The 17,460-nt window shown below is 38.4% G+C and overlaps 3 protein-coding genes across 3 annotated transcripts in view; 1 reads left to right on the top strand and 2 right to left on the bottom strand.

The window, feature by feature from the left end:
* LOC116160403 overlaps positions 1–7,042 on the bottom strand; it is a 36,868-nt gene extending 29,826 nt beyond the window's left edge. Inside the window, exon 1 of the mRNA XM_031473587.1 lies at positions 6,836–7,042. The gene's annotated coding sequence lies outside the window, so the exon portion shown is untranslated. The remainder of the gene's footprint in view (positions 1–6,835) is intronic.
* Positions 7,043–10,261: 3,219 nt separating this feature from the next.
* Positions 10,262–12,552, top strand: LOC116160062 (cytochrome P450 6a2-like). Its single transcript, XM_031473194.1, has 3 exons — positions 10,262–11,801; positions 11,852–12,103; positions 12,155–12,552. Exons 1-3 carry the CDS (start codon positions 10,742–10,744, stop codon positions 12,316–12,318), a joined length of 1,476 nt encoding a protein of 491 aa, XP_031329054.1. The 5' UTR covers positions 10,262–10,741; the 3' UTR covers positions 12,319–12,552.
* A 2,467-nt stretch (positions 12,553–15,019) lies between these two features.
* On the bottom strand, positions 15,020–16,122 carry LOC116159697 (trypsin alpha-like). Its single transcript, XM_031472740.1, has 3 exons — positions 15,974–16,122; positions 15,735–15,912; positions 15,020–15,681 (listed from the first exon to the last, which is right to left on the bottom strand). Exons 1-3 carry the CDS (start codon positions 16,083–16,085, stop codon positions 15,129–15,131), a joined length of 843 nt encoding a protein of 280 aa, XP_031328600.1. The 5' UTR covers positions 16,086–16,122; the 3' UTR covers positions 15,020–15,128.
* Between the last annotated feature and the right edge of the window lie 1,338 nt (positions 16,123–17,460).

Genomic DNA, 17,460 nt, shown 5'->3' with positions numbered 1-17,460 from the left:
ATTTTACATATCAAGGCTTTAGGAGAAACTATCGCGAGTTTACAGACTTTGATCGGCAGGAATTTTTGTATTCAACACATGACGAAATTAACATCTTTTTTCACCTCCACACGAAGGTATACCACACGAATTATTACTGCAGTCAGAAAGCAAATATTAAGACATTTCTTTTTCCGAGGGGCGGATGATGACAGGAATATGACAATTGCAAATATGTTTGCTTAGTTGCTATATTACCATTTCGTCGGTTCTGTGTTTATAATTAAAATTTGACACACAAAAAATAATGACGACAGACAGGCAGACGGACGGATAGACAGACGAACAAAGTGCCGACAATAGCCGAAAATGCTCTAAAAAATATATGGAAATTCTAAATAAATAGCAACGGAGTATAAACAAACCTTCAAAGTAATACCTAGTAGGTACTAGTATTTTAATCAGTGATAAGGTGTACCTTATAACGGCATAAAATTCAATATTCTCTATTCCCCATCACCCAGTAACTAGAAACAAAAGAATGCAGCTGTAGATTGTCCTAATTTTTCTCTTTAAAAATGAATCACAATTACCGGTTAAGAAATTCCTTCCGCTGGTTTTCCTTTGTGACTCACCTTGGCGCTTGCACTTATTTTGGTACCGAGGCACAATTTCTTTACAATCTTGGAAGGAAGCCAAACGTCATTCGTCATTGCAATTATAGGCGTCTAACGGATCTTTTATTTCGATTCCTAATTCTCATTCTATACTAAAATAGATGCCGTATAAATAAATGTATAAATATAAAATTACGTCAGCGTTAACCACATCTTGTGGTGTATTATGAGATATACAGATATTACTTAGGAATTACTTAATTACGAATGATTTAACGCGTGTAATTATTGAAAAAAGTAATAATAATAATATTAATAATACAGTGTGTTTAATACGCCAAGGAGATGTAATGTCTGACAGCACTGAGCGCTTGCTGGTCGCATACCAAAACTATTATCCAGCGTAAATTTCGAGTGAAACTATTTTCCACACTTAATTAAAATTTATAATTGCCCCGTAAAATACGATTTGATTAACTACTTGAATACTAATTACGGATTGAATTCAGTTTTTTAGGAAAGTTTTTTGGGAAGCGACCTACAAATATGTCCAAGCGGGTTGGTTCCACCACAATCACTCTCAGTTTCCATAATTAGATAATCACTTTAATCAAAGTCGTTACCTAGTAGGTAGGAAATAATTTTATTTTTATTGAATCTAATCAGTACCACTACGACAATATAGTACTGGTGCAAACTGACACATCGACTTAATTGGCTGCTGGTCCACACATTTGGTCATCTCGGATAGTATTACAATCTACTATCTAGATCTAGTAACAGTGAGATGAGTATAGACCAATTCGCCGTCGCAGTTAGTGCACAAAGCCAATCTGTCAAACTCAGATGTCTCCTTTTCATCCTATCATATCCAGGGTTGCTTGGAGCGACTAAGACGACTAATGTAGTGGATATGACAATATAGACATTTATAGAAAGGAGACATCATCCCTGATATTTTCAACGGTAGGTGACCGACTTGTATGTCTCAATTAATCACTTGTGTGTTCCTAATGCCCAAAGGTCATCTATGTATCAAAACGTTTTAGAGGAATTTACAGCAACCTCAACAAAAACTAAGAAGGAGTAATACAAGAATAAGGTTCTAGAATTTCCTTCTAATGCCACGGGCAATGTCAAGGCCTCCAGGATTGCGTCGACTTGTCCTAGTTGATCAATTTAACAATTTATGTCGTATAAAGCATTTCCTCACCAACTACCATAAAATTTTCACGGAACAAGACAAAACTGGTAGGAAGTAGGAATTTCTCCTCGCGCATCCGATTACCTAAGTATAACAAATTTCTATTACTTTCCACACATCATAAATTTGCTTACTCGATGTTTTTGTTTTTCCCAATACCCGCTTTAACATTAGCGTAATCCATACATTCGGCGATTTGAATATGAATTATTATTTCGTAAACGGGTTTCCTTTCACTTGTGTACGCAAGAATTTTGTTATCATTTCGCTTTTTACAACAAAATATGTGTGCACTGCATTGGCCAACTTAGAAAACGTAGTCTCGTGCAAAAGTAACGGTGACCAAATTCCGTACAGAGATCGCTATCGAGATCACCATCACTAACTATAGCGAGGATGATCTTAGCTATGAGAGAAGTGAACCATGTCATGAATGAAGCAATTAGAAATCCGGGAGTATATTCACCAGGTGATTATTAAGAGAAATTGGCACTGCTTTTCAGGTTGTATTGATTTTGAGAATCGCTGGAAGATGTAGGGGCATAAGCTGTTCGCGACGTGGGTGATAAGTTTGTTGTTTAAGTGACACGAAGACAAAGGTGGATAGAACTTATACTACCGGGTATACTACTGTCAACAACGACAGAAGTAATCTTAACTTTGTGGAATTGTGCATAAAATATATGTCACTTAGGAGGTGCATCGTCCGCCTCGTTGCTAGCCGAGTTACTAGCTGATGTTAGTGCTCTTAAACGTCATGGCGGATGTAGGTCTACCAGTGGTCGATGGGTATGTAGAAAATTCCCTGAATAACAAAATTTCAAATAACAGAAAAAATTCTAATTCGCAATGAGCAGCCTACTATAAGTAGTACCTACGTTTAATGTAAATAGTACCACCAGCACAAACGTTGGCATTAAAGACATAAGAAAATGGTGAACATGTTCCTCCTATTATTAATCTAAATAATTGTGAAAATTGTGTTATAAACGTTAATATAACTAACTAAATATTGACAAGACTTGTCAAATTATTTACGCTTCAATTGTTGGTTGTTATGGAGACACTTTTTATTCCTTGGGATTAAAAGAGCAATTTTAGTCCCGATTCCCAGAGCCTAAAGCAGCAAGTTTAATCTCGGGAGGAAAAAAAACTAAAGAGCGCTTTTTTCTACAACTAGACCAGGCAAAGGCTTTTCTGAAGACTCTAGTTACAGGCCACAAGACAATGAGCTTTCGATGCCAGATACAGGTAAAAATGTAACATCCTGTTATGAGAACGGAAACTTTTCGACTTCGCCACTAGAATGTTGTATAACTTCTGCTGCTGTTATGTGAGCCCAAATAATGAGAAGGTAAACTGCGTTCTTATTTAATTAAAGTGTAAATAAAATAGCACATCAATTTAATTCTATTGATAATAATTGCCTTTAACTTTACTTAAATATAATTATTATCTAATTATTCAGATTCAAGTTCAGATTCAATTTTTTGTCGATTTCCTCTCCAATGTATGTTGAGGCTTCTCGCTGTTTATAAAGGGACCTTGAGTGGCAATTATAGACGTGTTAGCACTATCCTTGGCATTAAAAAAAACTATGACAATCACAGTGACAGTAATTAAATTTACAGTTTCTAAAAGTGGCGTTGCTCTAGAGTAGTCATTTTAATCGACGCAACGCGACGTCTTGAAGCTAAATAGTACTATATAGCAGGCAGAAAAGAAGACTGCATTAATTCTAAGGGTTGTCGTGTTGTCAACAAGCAACTTACTCAGCCCTCGTTTTATAGCAGATGTTCAGCAGCTGAAAGAAGGATCGCGTACATTTTTTTTTATCGAAATTTAATCTCTGGGTAGGTTTATTTTTACGAGTATATAACAAAGTTTCGTTGCTCTAAAAATTTTAATGCTCGCGAATTCGTTTTCATTTAACTTCCTTACCCGACTGGTGCAGCGAGTTGGTTCACAAATCAAGAGCAGGTCAATTTCATTACCAACACAATTAACCCGTTTGATGCCAAATTATGGTTTAAATTGTACAACGGAGAATTGAGGGCAATTAATGATTTGTAACCAAAAAAGAAATATTGCATCATAAGATAATGGTATAATTTCGTGTGGACGTCCGCTTATAGTAAACAAAAGCACCTGTAGTGCTAATGACCGCTATCATTGCATGACACGCACGCCACAGTTTTTCGTAAGACATTCCAAAAAACTAACTTACGAGGTTTCAAAAATGGCAGCCAATTTCGTTAACTGAAAGTAGTACATCGAACATATTGTATATGACCGCCTGTATTAAACAATTCGATGGTTTTGTAATAAATACAATAAAGATCAGAACAAAAAAATCAATAACCAAACTCGAGGGCTCCGTTCTTCTATGATTCTATGTTCTGTTTTGCTGATAAAGAAAAACACAAGTCTTGGGATACATATTTGACCACGTATCGTCCAAAAGAATAATAATAATCTAATAACAATAAGAATAATATTTGTGCTAATATCACTGCGATTTATACTTGTCAAACTAATATAATAATTATGGTTAAACAAGTATTAATAAAAAAACAATAAGGTAATAACAAAGTAACAAAACAAAAAAAAAGAAACAGTTACAAAAATGGTACAAACTATATGAAATCCCCTTCTAGGAATAGTAAAAGGCATTGTCCAACAAAAAGGCTTTAATTTTGTTTTTTAGACATTTTGTTGGAAGGTCGCGAACCTCTTGTAGTAGCTTGTAAAATTTTCTGCGCATATTTTCAAAACTTACAGAACTTTTAGCCAACCTTAAATCCTTGCGTATTATGTTATATCTTCTTCTGGTTTTATATGCATGCACCGGTGAGTAGCATAGTGTTGGAAATACTTTTATAAAAGAGATTTGGGAGGTGAGTATTTTCAACGTTTTGAAAATATCTCGACCGTCATTTCGGTAGATTATACCAGCAACGATGGCCACTGCTCTGCGTTGTGGGCCAAAGGCACGGTGTCTTAATGGGGAGCGTTTCCACACTAGGATGACATGATGATAGCTGTGAGTAACACAGTAGACACAGTAAACAAGTATCAGGGCAGCAAAAGGAAGCGAAGTCTCCGTAATGGAAGAAAATGGGAAATAATTTTCTAATTTGTGTATTGGCAGTTAACATAAGTTGAAATTCCCATGGCAACAGCATTTATGTTGTTCCGGGCAATCATGAATTGTATTAAAAATTACTTTACTAAGAAACATAACTTGAAAACTACAAGGAAAACTATTAATTTTCGGTATAGGACAATGTCATATCAATCGAATCCAAATTTTGTCTAGAATCACTTTTAGAAATAAAAAAGGGGCAAAAAAGTATATATATATATATATATATATATATATATATAATAATGTGAAATAAAAATGGGAGTTGCCATTTAAAATAAAGAAATTGGGAGTTATCACACTATTGGTTTCGTTACGATTGTATGTCCGTTCGTCTATCCTGTGGGATAACTCGAAAATGAAAGCGAATTTTCGATAGCTAGTTTCGATCGAGTTTCGGCAACAAATACCTAAGAACTAAATCTCATAGAATTTCGGTAATCAGCTAAATCGGTTCACGTTCGTGGAGTAGCACTAGTAAGTACTAGTTAAGCTTAAGTAGGGGTAACTGATTAATTATGTTACCAAACATTCAAATGCGAGAGGGTTGAATACGAATGGGTGGTGTATTTTTTAGTAGAAAGCGTTTTGTGTTGTTCACTTGTGCTAGGACGTGTATAGGTTTACGGGTGAATCTGCCACTGTAGGTGTATATGCCGAGGTATATGCTGCGTTACTTCGTTGAGTGAAAAATAGTTACCTACTTGTATTTGTTGGTTCACTCTTCACTACATTCTACTCGTATTGGTGTGGTTGAAATGCGACTTCATATCACAATTAATAGTATATTGAAAGACAAGTGTTACAATGCGACCTATTGTAATACGACTGTCTTGTGGCACGAGTCGCGACGCGAAGCGTAGCCACGAGTGTCCGTAAGATAGGAGTATTACAACAAAGCATTGTAACGCGCGTTTTTCATACTATTTTTTCTATTTCGGTGCTTTAATTTAATTAAAAAAATCATTATCAGAAACTATAGGGAACATTAGAACTAACATGTTTATGTTGGGAACACTTTTTATGCCGTTAAGTTTTAGATTGGCAGCGTAGTAAGACTGACATTTTGAAGTTCAAACATGGAATAGAAGTACCCAACGAAGTACCTACTTGTAATAACTAGTAACTGCCAACTTAAGAGATGAGTTACCAAAAAAAAACGACTATAATCATCATTGTGATACCGAAATAGAAAAAATATTTTTCCTCTGTAAATTGATTTATGTACGGAGAAACATACAGCAATTATAAAACGTTCATCATTAGCACTTCAACAATGGCAAACCTCGTGGCAAACCAATGTTTCGCCGACGAAACTTTAGAATATGGTTTGCAACAAAATGCAGTTATATTAAAGTACTATTAAACATAACCAAAATGTACGTGACTATTAAGAAGTGTATGTTGATGTTGAAGGGAACCTCGAGTTGAACTTATTGCGAGTGGTGCTACAGTTTTACCTGCCCGATCGTATAGAATCATGTACTGTTGACTCTTAAGCTACCTATTACAATATTCTTGAAAAACTCTGTCTAATAATAGGTAGATGAGGAAAATAGTATAAATAGACGCAAAGTTATTAAAATCAAATTACATTCTTAATGTCCCAAAATGAAATATGTGGTCTTCTCATTAAAAAATTGGAAAATATAAAAAATAATCGTTTTTTTCGGAGATTATGAAGACAACTTATTCAAACAATTTCAATAAACCTTGGGAGCAAAACTACCTTTCATTCGGTTAGTCATTAATAATGTATTGTTATTGTATTATAAGGAGGAACAGGTAATTGGAGGCGTGCGTTTATTGTTTAATCGATAGGCCTTCTTATTATATTTCAATGTAAGGGAAATCGCTGAAGGATTGAATCTAGAATAAATTCAAATTTACCTTAATTAGTCATTGCGCCTAATTAGCGCAGTCCAATCCGGTGTAACAATTATTTCACTTCAGAGGTAAAAACACGCACACTTTTTTGCGGTCGTCGCTTAAGAGGAAAATCGCACGAACAAGGAACACTGACCGGAGCAGTGTTTGCGAAAACGTCACCATCGGCTACCGTCTATTGAATAAATGGAGTCGAAGTCTGGCATTAAAAGTTTGCTGAGCCGGTTCTTCGGCTTCTTCTACGCAGACGCGCCATCACTAAAACCGGTTGCTCCAGCTTTATTTGAATAGGATAAAAAAGAAAACATCTTTTGATGTACATAATTCTTGACAACTTTTTTTTTGCAACAGCCCACCATTGCATTGTGTGTGTTTTTTCTGTAAACACATTGCCGATTGCAATGCTTAGAGTGGGGTGGGTGCACGGTAGTGACTGACCCTTCGTCGTATATGATGTAAACGTACCGTTAGCTTAAAATTGAATTTACCTCCAATAACGTTCGGTTGCAAGTAGGTATCTGTCTAATTCTTGAATTTTTCAACGAATCATGTGAGAAAAGGGCATCTAGACAAACTTATTATCGCATCTACCCTCTTCCACTTATTATTACTTATTATTATTTATGCATATGCAGAAAGTAAAAGGCTCCAGATAGAAAAATTGTGTAGGGGTACGTTTTTTATAATAACCAGTTGGGGAACGAGAGACAACAGGTGTGCAGTTTGTTCATTAATTTTTATCCAATTACACCTCATAATACAAAAAGGTTACTTTTCACTACAGCGGCCTCGATCAGTCTCGTCATGAGCAATATAGCTGCATTGCATGTGTGACAGGGGGTTAGGCAAAGGGGTTCATTGAATCGCTATACCACAGAATAAGCATAGAGTACGAATATCCCGTATTCTCTGGCTGAACGCTGTAAGATACGCAAGGTTCCAAATGTGCACCCTTGAAGGTAGGTGACCCATCGTGCACCGGATCGTCTTGTACTTGGCCGGCAGAAATGGAATTGTCAACATATGACAGCTTTGCCAATCAATGACAACTTTTACGCCGTAATGTTCGATTGGATGTAAAGAATCCGCGTAGGTGTTTATGCCATGCTAATCTCAAGTGGATACGTCGAAAGTACTCTTCAACTTTAAGTTGACCAAATTCAACTCCCTTTATGCCATTCCGATTTCCGAAGTATATAGACGCGTTGAATCAAAGAGTATGATCTTTGGTTGAACTGAATCTCCTATTTTGTCGGATTGAGTTGAAGTATTCTAGGTATGCGATCGAATTTCAACCCTGCAACGTTTATGCCGCATATTTCAAGCGGATCTGCAAAAACCGGATAGAACCTGGATTCATTCATTCCTTCATTCATTCATTCATGCGGCGTTAACGTCCTCAATGGATGACACATAAAAATTTAAAGGCCGCCTGGCATATATTCAAAATCAAGCCCTTAGAGAAATTCTCCGACATATTGCATTTAGGTACCTTCCTCCAACATTTTCGAGATATTCACAATGAAGTTTTCTCATTGCCAGTAGATGTGTCTCGTCTAGCCAGACTATCTTTCCGCCCTTTGAGAGTCCTGGACCCTCCGTCCTGCGGATAGTTTCACTGAAGTTTTGATATCACCAATGGATATATCTCTTCCAGACATCCCAATCGCGCTTTGTGGGTACCCTCCTCCGACAATCTGTTCTTGAGATATAAGGAATTATAATCCAATCATTATAAGGGATCGAGGAGGAGGACTATGGTTGATAGAAATTCATTCCTTTCGTTGAGACCTTTCATTAGAGTACCATGAGGGATAGGTCTAATCATCATAGTAAAGGACAACCGGAAGGTAGTACCTTTACAATCTATGATAGTAAATAGTGTGTGATATTGCATGTTCTTTTAACTTTGGACGAAATTTTATAACCGAAAACAGGGCCCCAGGAGGAGTTGCCACATACGTACAATCTCACGCCCCTGCGAAGGAAGTAACAATTAATACCCGGTTATAGTCCAATGCTGTCCAAATAAAGACACCAATGAAAATTACTGCATGTAACATATATCTCCCAGATTCCAATTGGCATGTACAAGACATTGAAGATTTACTGGCGCAGCCACTTCTGCTACTCCGAAACTGCAATGCTCTCTCCATGAGTTGGGGAAACAAAAATGCCCGTGGACCTTTATTGGAAGAAGATATAGATAATAACCTAGTGGTACTATTGAATACGGAAACACCTCAGCATTTCTTGGGAAGTCAAATATCTTTAGGTCAGTAGATCTTGCATTCTCCTCGCCAGTTATTGCAACGAAACTTATATCTGGAACGCGCATGACGATTTTCAAAAGAGTGACTACTGGCCAATAAGCATTGAGAGTCCCCTAAAAAGAATAAGAGAATCGTGTCCTAGAAAATGGATAATAGAAAGTGCTAATTGGAAAGCTGAAGCTAATATTGGCATAGACAATAAGGTGAAAACATTTATTGAGAGTATCATAAACGCTGCAGAAGGAGAAACAATGGAATGGTGGACACCTGCTGTTAAAAACGCTATCGAAGAGAAGAAGCAGATGCTAAGATGGTTTCAGCGAAACCTCATCGTTTAAACAATGATCGCATTCAAAAAGGCACGTGCAGCAGCTAGAAAAGTAATAATTGAAAGTAAAAGAAATATACTGGCAAAATTATGTTAGTTCAATAAATCCAACATCGGATGTTTGAAAAACAATCAAAAAAATGTCTGGGAAAGAGTTTTCGAAACCATCAAGAATGCTGATCGTTGAAAATTATCCAATGGAATTGTCGAGGGCTATCAAATAACTTAAACGAACTAAAACTACTCATACAAAGGCACCCACCGTTGTGTATCAGAGACTTGTTATAACAAGTCTCTGTTGTGTATTGATCACTTAGACGTAGAACATCAGAAATTTCAATCTTATCAGAAAAAATTTCTGCTCATCTGCAAGAGCTTGTGGAAGATTAGCCTTTCACATCCAGAAAGGCCCTGTAAACAGGTTAAATTAAATACAACTTAACAGGCTGCAGCAGTCAAACTTAAAACTAGCAGACACTCTGCAAGATTCACATTCCAAATACAACTTACGATGTTGAAGAAGCTCGAGAAATTACAACTCAGCTTCCACCGCCATTTATTCTTGTAGATTTTAATTCTCTCCACTGGTACTCCGGCTCAAAAGCATAGTGGGCGCCCACCAAAATTTGTACGATCATGTTTGGAAGAAAGAACATAATTTGCCATCAGAATCAGTGACGCCTACTTACAATGGAGTGCCACAGAGGTCAACACTAAGTTGTTCACTGTTTGGTATTGCCATTTCTTTTAGACTTGATGATTTAACTTATGGATCTCAGTGTTCTTCGCAACATGTAGTTAAGTCAAAAATTATTACTTGTTTAACTTTTGAAATTTTTAAAAGTTTGTCAAGTAATTTCTGCTCAGCAAGTGGTTATGGGATTTCGTTTACTAACGCAATGTATTTTGCGCACTTTTCCCCCTTAGATTACCAATGAAAGCAGCACTATTGGTGTCTTTTGGTTGGTCCGCAAAACTATGATGTTCGGCTTGAACTGATTGCATGTGGCCGTGCAATTAATGAACAAATAAGTACCAGGTAAGTTAATTCGGCAACGGCACCTATAACTCTTGACCCAGTTTTGCAAAACCTATGCCATTACATATATTCTGCCAGGTTTTTTAAAATATTACGGGCCTATCTTTTCATTTCTTGATTGGTAAAGTGCTTTTTATCCGGAGTGTAAACAAAAAATCACAATTTATGTGGCGGGAGGAGGTCAACGGCGCCATTCGTTCACATAGCGGTACTCCGATGATCTGAAGCGTCAATGATCAAGCAGTGTGAATTTGCGGGTTAAATAGAGAATGTTACTTTTACTTGTTTTCATCGTATCTATAGTTGTCGTGTACGTGTATTTTAAATGGAATTTTACGTATTGGAAACGAAGAAAGGTGCCATTCATAAATCCATCGATACCGTTTGGTACTGCCGAAAACCCATTCGCTAGAAAGGAATACATAGGACACCGCATTCAAAAATATTACACCAACTTTAAAGCTAAAGGATGGAATCATGTAGGTCTGTACTTCTTTTCTTCACCCAGTTATTTACCTATACATCCCGATTACATAAGAAACATAATGAGCAAGCATTTTCGGTACTTCACCGATCGTGGGACATATGCGAACGAAAAGGGCGACCCGCTTAGCGCACATCTTTTTAATTTGGAAGGTGAAAAATGGGGAAAGTTACGTAAAAAACTAACGCCGACTTTCACGTCGGGAAAAATAAAGCTTATGTTTCCAACCCTGGTGCGATGCAGTGAGACGCTCGTAAAAGCGATTGGAAAAAGCAACCCTATCGAGGCAAAGGAACTTTTAGGCTGTTTCACAACCGACGTTATCGGCTCCTGTGCTTTCGGCGTAGAGTGTGACAGTTTTGCTAATCCTGATAGTGAATTTCGACGGTATGGGAAAAGCGTCTTCACAACAGTAATAAAAGGACAGACGCTGGCGTCTGCGATAGCAATGGTAAACCCTGGCCTGGCCCAATGGCTGAATATCAAGCTTATACCAAATCACATCACACAGTTTTTCATGAAATTGGTACATGACACCGTTTCCTATCGAGAAACTAATGCACTCAATCGAAGAGATTTTATGCAAATTTTGATTGACTTGAAGAACAGTAAAAGTGACGATGACCGCCTCTCGATCGAAGAAATGGCCGCGAACACCTTCGTATTCTTCCTGGCTGGCTTCGAAACGTCATCAACCACCATGGCGTTCTGTCTATACGAGTTGGCGAAAAATCCGGCAATTCAAGACACACTTCGGCAAGAGATTTCGGCAATTGTAGAAAAACACCAGGCGGTTACATATGAGGCGGTTACGGAAATGAAGTACCTCTCCCAAGTACTCGACGGTAAGTCATCCCTACCCCACTATGACCATTTCATTTCGCTATCATTTCAGAAACCTTACGTAAATACCCACCTGCACCCTTAATACCGCGCGTGTGCGTCGAGGATTATCAAATACCAGGAAGTGACGCCACCATCGGTAAGGGGACCAGAATCTACATTCCCGTCTTCGCGTTACACCACGATCCCGAATACTTCCCAAATCCTGAAGAATTCGTACCAGCGAGGTTCTCAGATGAAAATTCCATCCAACGGCATCCTTACGTTTACCTGCCGTTTGGTGAAGGACCACGAATTTGCATAGGTTATCATATCTTCAAAACGATATTTTCTTGTATGCATCGAAACTTTGTAGGTGCCCGTTTCGGACTAATGCAAGCTAAGGTTGGATTGATCGCGCTTTTGAGGAAATTTGCGTTTCGCCTGCATGAAAAGACCGGAAGCTCCCTGCAGTTTGATCCCACCAACCTAATTCCCACCGCGAAGGACGGGATTTGGCTAAACGCGCGTGAGTTGTAAAAATTGGAATGGAAAAATTGGTGGTTGTCAACAAGCTGTATTCGGAATGAATGGGTGGACAATCGCTTCAAACTAATGGTACAAGAGATCTTCAAGTTACAGTATGACAACTTAGACTAATTAGTAAATAAAAATACTATAGTGAGCAAATTCTTTGATGCACCAATTACATATCTAATATCAGTCATAAAGAAATAATATTATAGCATGCTACGGGGGTTCCTTCTGATCTTGAAAATTACCATCGGTTCCGCCCGGCAAGGCAAACCGTTTTCTTTTCAGGCTGCTTACAAACAAAAAATTAAATGCTCCGGCTAACTCAAATCGGTGGGCTTTTAACTCTTTAGAAACTGTGTACCAACTTTAACCTGCCGCCTACCAGTCTCTTGACGCAACTCCTACTCCTCTCTTCTTTCCCCTAGTTCTCCGTCAAAGAAATAGGCACATTGGAGCTAAGTAGATAATATATTTACATTATTTATATATACAAACAAAATACCGGGATCTAGCAGTTCTTCTCTCCTACTCATAAAAATGTAGCTTAACAATGACAACTAAACTAAATAAAATCGTACCAGTTTAGACTAATTTACTCAAGGGGTGGCCAGGCCATCCTCTACAGTTTGAAAATTTTAAGAATAGGTAATTGTTTTTACTCCAGCGTGAGCTGGGACTTCCTTATTTAAATAAACACAGAATTTATCCTACTCTTTGGTAATCGTTCATTGGACTTTATAGACAATAACATCAAGTTTTACTACAGCTAGATTACCAAAAAGTGGTCTTTTACAGAACGTTACAAATTTAATTAGACTAACCTTTACAATATTTGTACAGCCGATCTTGTGAACTGCTCTTTCCACTGGTACAGGGTGGGTGTGGTGAAACCTGACGCTTAGGTCTCTGTGACTTCCTAGGGGGTTGCTTGAAGTTAACACACGGAAACAAAATCCACGGGGCCTATCCTTCCTCGGAACGAAAGCAAAGTGTAGTATTTAAACGGAATCTTAGTCCAGGAAATTCTTCGCGTGGTGAGTGGGAAACGGCTAGTTGCCAAAGTTTCTACACAGCAGGGGTATTTAATTTAACACAGTGACCCCTACTATTTCATTCCACCGGCTCTTAGAGTTTATTGACTTTGACTCGCCTGCTGGAGACGGATTTTTAAGTTAGCGGCACGGCAGAACACAATTTTTTATGGTCACGTTCCGACGGCACTAGTAGGAAATACCACCTGGGGCTGATCCCGAATATCTGCGCCTTGATGAATAGGGCAGCACTTTGATTTATATATCCTCGAGAAATCACAACGTATCCTAACGCTATTCACTGCATCCAAAGTAAATTGGTGTGAAGCTCAAGTGGTTCGCCTAAATATCACTTGATCGGAACCTGGGTTTTCGTTGCCGAAAAATTCAACGCAAAAAGAGAATAACACTTCTAAACGGGGTGCAAGAAGCACGCAAAATGGGAGCAACCGAAATAATCCGTCGCCTCAAAACGCTAAGTGCTCCAAGACGATCGCTCAGGGTACGTGTTGACCCTTTTACGTACTAACCGCGAGTCTTTCCAAAACTATCCCCTTCTTCAGAATTCAAATGAGAAAACCACACCCAAATTACCATAAAACAAAAAATGGCTCCCACTAGAAATTCTCCCATTGGTTTAGATAAAAAAAACTTAAACCACTTTAGCTTCGTCATCAGCCTCCACGAAACTGCTGCGTAAGCGAATCTCACGGTTTTCTGCTGACGAATGAAGACCCCTGATCCCTGGGTGGTTGGGTGCTATATCCGCTCCTATTCTCGGAACGAACGACAAATCTCGCATTACTCATGATGACGTCAATCAACTTTGCAATCTTCCCACGACGAAATTAAATTTGAGCGAGATTAAATCTATCGTACCATAGTCTTGAGCGAACCGAAATGCCCAAACATAAATGATCACAAACTTTCTAACCGGAACAAATAATGAAATATACAGGGTGACCTGCACTATCATGACAAGAAATTTCGAATTTTTTAATGAAATTCGGAGCGAAATAAAACCACTCGTTACAAGCATTAACTATAAAACTCCTGCTGGAAAGACCAACGTACTACATCCTTTCGATTTAAAAAGACAACCCTCGATCTTAAAAGCACTATTCCAGTAACCATTTTGCCTCTGTGCGCAACACTGATTGTTTGACATGATCTTACCAGTATCTTTAAAAAAGATACCGATTCTTTTATGAGAATACTATTACGAGTATCATGTACAATGATCCCATGTGTAATTCAGAATGGACCATATTTAAGTGATTGTAGGGAGATTCGCACCGGCAAATTAGGCCACGAACATTTGCCCACGAGAAAACTCGCACACAAATAATTTTTGCATTGGATAATTCACCCAGACAAAACTTTCCCCCACTGGAATACTCGCTCGCCAGACTTGCCCTAAGAAAAGAGATTACGAAAAGTCGCTTTTGAAATCACTGCTGCACTCAATTATTTTGAAGCTTTCTGTTACTGTAACACTGAAGCAATATCTTTCCAAAAAGATTCATCCATACAAGATGCGCATCCAGGGGCGACTGCTTGATTTCAAATGAAAGGACATTTGTAAAATCGAGTTGCCAAGTATTCGTAACTTAAATAGTTATCTGTTTATCGGTATTATCACCTACTACATTTATATTGAGAAGGAACTCAAGTTAGATTTTTCTTGACTGCATTGTTTTATTACTGAAGTATTCACAAATATGTAGCATCAGTACAAGAAAATCTCTTACTACATTGCTAATGCGAAGTGACAGTTCAAACTTAATTTTTAGCATATATGTTGATATGGTCCAGAATGTACTTTCTAAGAACAGCATTATTCAGGTGAGAATATACACCGGGATATCTTGCGTCAGCGCATCCGTACCCCCATGAAACTACACCAATTTGATAACCACCGTTCACAAGTGGACCACCAGAATCTCCCTGGCAGGAATCTCTACCGTCAGCCTTGAAACAAATCATTCTGTCGGTGATTTTGCCGCGGTATGCTTTTCCACATGCTTCTCTATCCTCCTCATACACTTTGGCAACTTGCAACTGTTGAGGTGACGGGCCATCTGTGTAAAGAGCACCCCATCCAGTTACGAAAGCACTTCGGCCTCCTTCCTGAATGTACTTAGGAACCAAGTCGATGATCTTAGCCTTGGACGAAAGCTCAATTTCTCCGACCAACCTTAGAACTGAAAGGTCATAGTCGGTGCGAGTTGGATCGTAATTAGGATGGTCGAATTTCTGTGCAACTTTAAGAACCTGACCACCCTTCTCCATGATACTACTACCACAACGGACGCTTAAGTAGCTAGTCTCGTAGCTGAAACGTTTCATATGTTACCTTTAGTTAATAGCGCGTTTAATTAAACTTACTCGGATGTGCAATGAGCAGCAGTCAAAACAAGGTTGCGAGCAATGATCGAGGCGCCACAGTTGTGAATGTCTAAAACTTGAAGCGAAACTTGATGCGGATAATCTTCAATGTTCGCATTGTCTCCACCCACAATCCTTCCATCTAGTTGTGGAACTCCAGCGCGAAGCCTCGGGCTTGCTTCAGATTTTTAAATGTTTACCTTTAGTTAATTATTTTAGTAAAAGAAGTTTCGACTTACCAACGGCCAATGTGGCGAGCGCTGCAATCAGTACAATCTTGATCATGTTGCTGCGAAAAGGTGAGGACGATATATCGCGTTTCGCTTTTATACTGTTCTCAAGTATACGCATGAAGTACTTAGATAAGATCCCTGGCCCTTGGTTTAAACTGCAAAGGATAAATTATAGATACATAATCAAAACCGCCATTCAGGTTGCTATGTTGGCCAAAATGAATAAAAAAAATGTCTGATGGAATGAAGAAAAAAAATGGAGAATCGTGCTGGTCGTGCTTTGTTGTTGGGCTATTAGGTAAAACCCCTCGCAGATATCCGGATATATTCCTAGGCTTTTAGAGTGCATTATGTGCATGTGCCTATGACGCGGTCCCGCGGGTAGCTCCCGTTGATTATATCGCTGAGTAGATCATGGCGTCAACCCAATACGAAAAATAAAGGCCTCATTGTTAACAAAAAGAGTTCCGGGGTGAGCTTGACCTGATCAGAGGACCGTATCCTAAATAATACACGTGCGCGCGGCGTAACCCTTTCCCAAATAGGTATGAGCTCCATCTTAACCCTTCAGGAAGTCATCTCCAACGACGCATTCAGCCCCAATCGCCAACCGGAGTGTTCGGAGATCCAAGACAGCTTAGTGCCAGCTTGGGGCTAACGCCCCCCGGTGAGTTACCTAATTCATTGGCGAGGTACGCTGTTATGCAGTCGCGATGTTTGTTTACATGACCCTTGAGCGCAAAAGACGACCAGTCAGACTGAATGCTGCCGTGCCACCCCTTACGCGTAGATTACAGAGCGACGTTTCTAAGTCACCTTCTGGAAAGCGTTTTTAGTCGTGATATTGGTAGTATTACTAGTCGAGCAACAAGATTTCGAAGTGCGTCGAACCTTCCGTTAGGTACCTCAGACGTTTCTTAAAAAAGTTTTAGTTTGAAGTTCAAGTACGTGCTCTATTCAAAATTAAGGAATCGGTGCTAATAAAGCGTAGTTTGTAAGTCCAAAAGGTTAACTTCAAAAAAAGATAGCATTTCTAATATCTGGATCTCGAGTGCCATTGTCTCTTATTCTATACTGATACTGGATTTTGAACCCTCTCTAAATAATCTTCTTGATTATAAATTGATATCATTTGCTTATGTTTACGTGTTTGAACGTATAATTTTTGACGGACTTTTAATTTTATGTCCTTTCCTTCTTTGTATTTGTACACGTACAAAAAAAAACCCTAAAACTTGCCAATGTAACTCATTTACACTGTAAACCACGTCCAAGCGATTCAGATTTTTCCTAGCAACTTTAATGGGTTCGTAAATCGAAAAACCCTAAGCAATTTATGGTACTATACTCTATCTCTATCCTAGGTATTGTACTTTCCATGAATTCATAGAAGTAGTAAGCAAATTCTAATAAAGAATAATTTTTTGCGATATTAAACACTTAGTACGTAGTTGCGTAATAATAGCTGTGCATGGTTGCCTTACAAGGGACCT

Source organism: Photinus pyralis, unplaced genomic scaffold (genome assembly GCF_008802855.1).
Source record: "Photinus pyralis isolate 1611_PpyrPB1 unplaced genomic scaffold, Ppyr1.3 Ppyr1.4_LG1, whole genome shotgun sequence".
NCBI classification, from domain to species: Eukaryota; Metazoa; Arthropoda; class Insecta; order Coleoptera; family Lampyridae; genus Photinus; species Photinus pyralis.
This window is presented reverse-complemented; position numbering and strand designations above follow the sequence as displayed.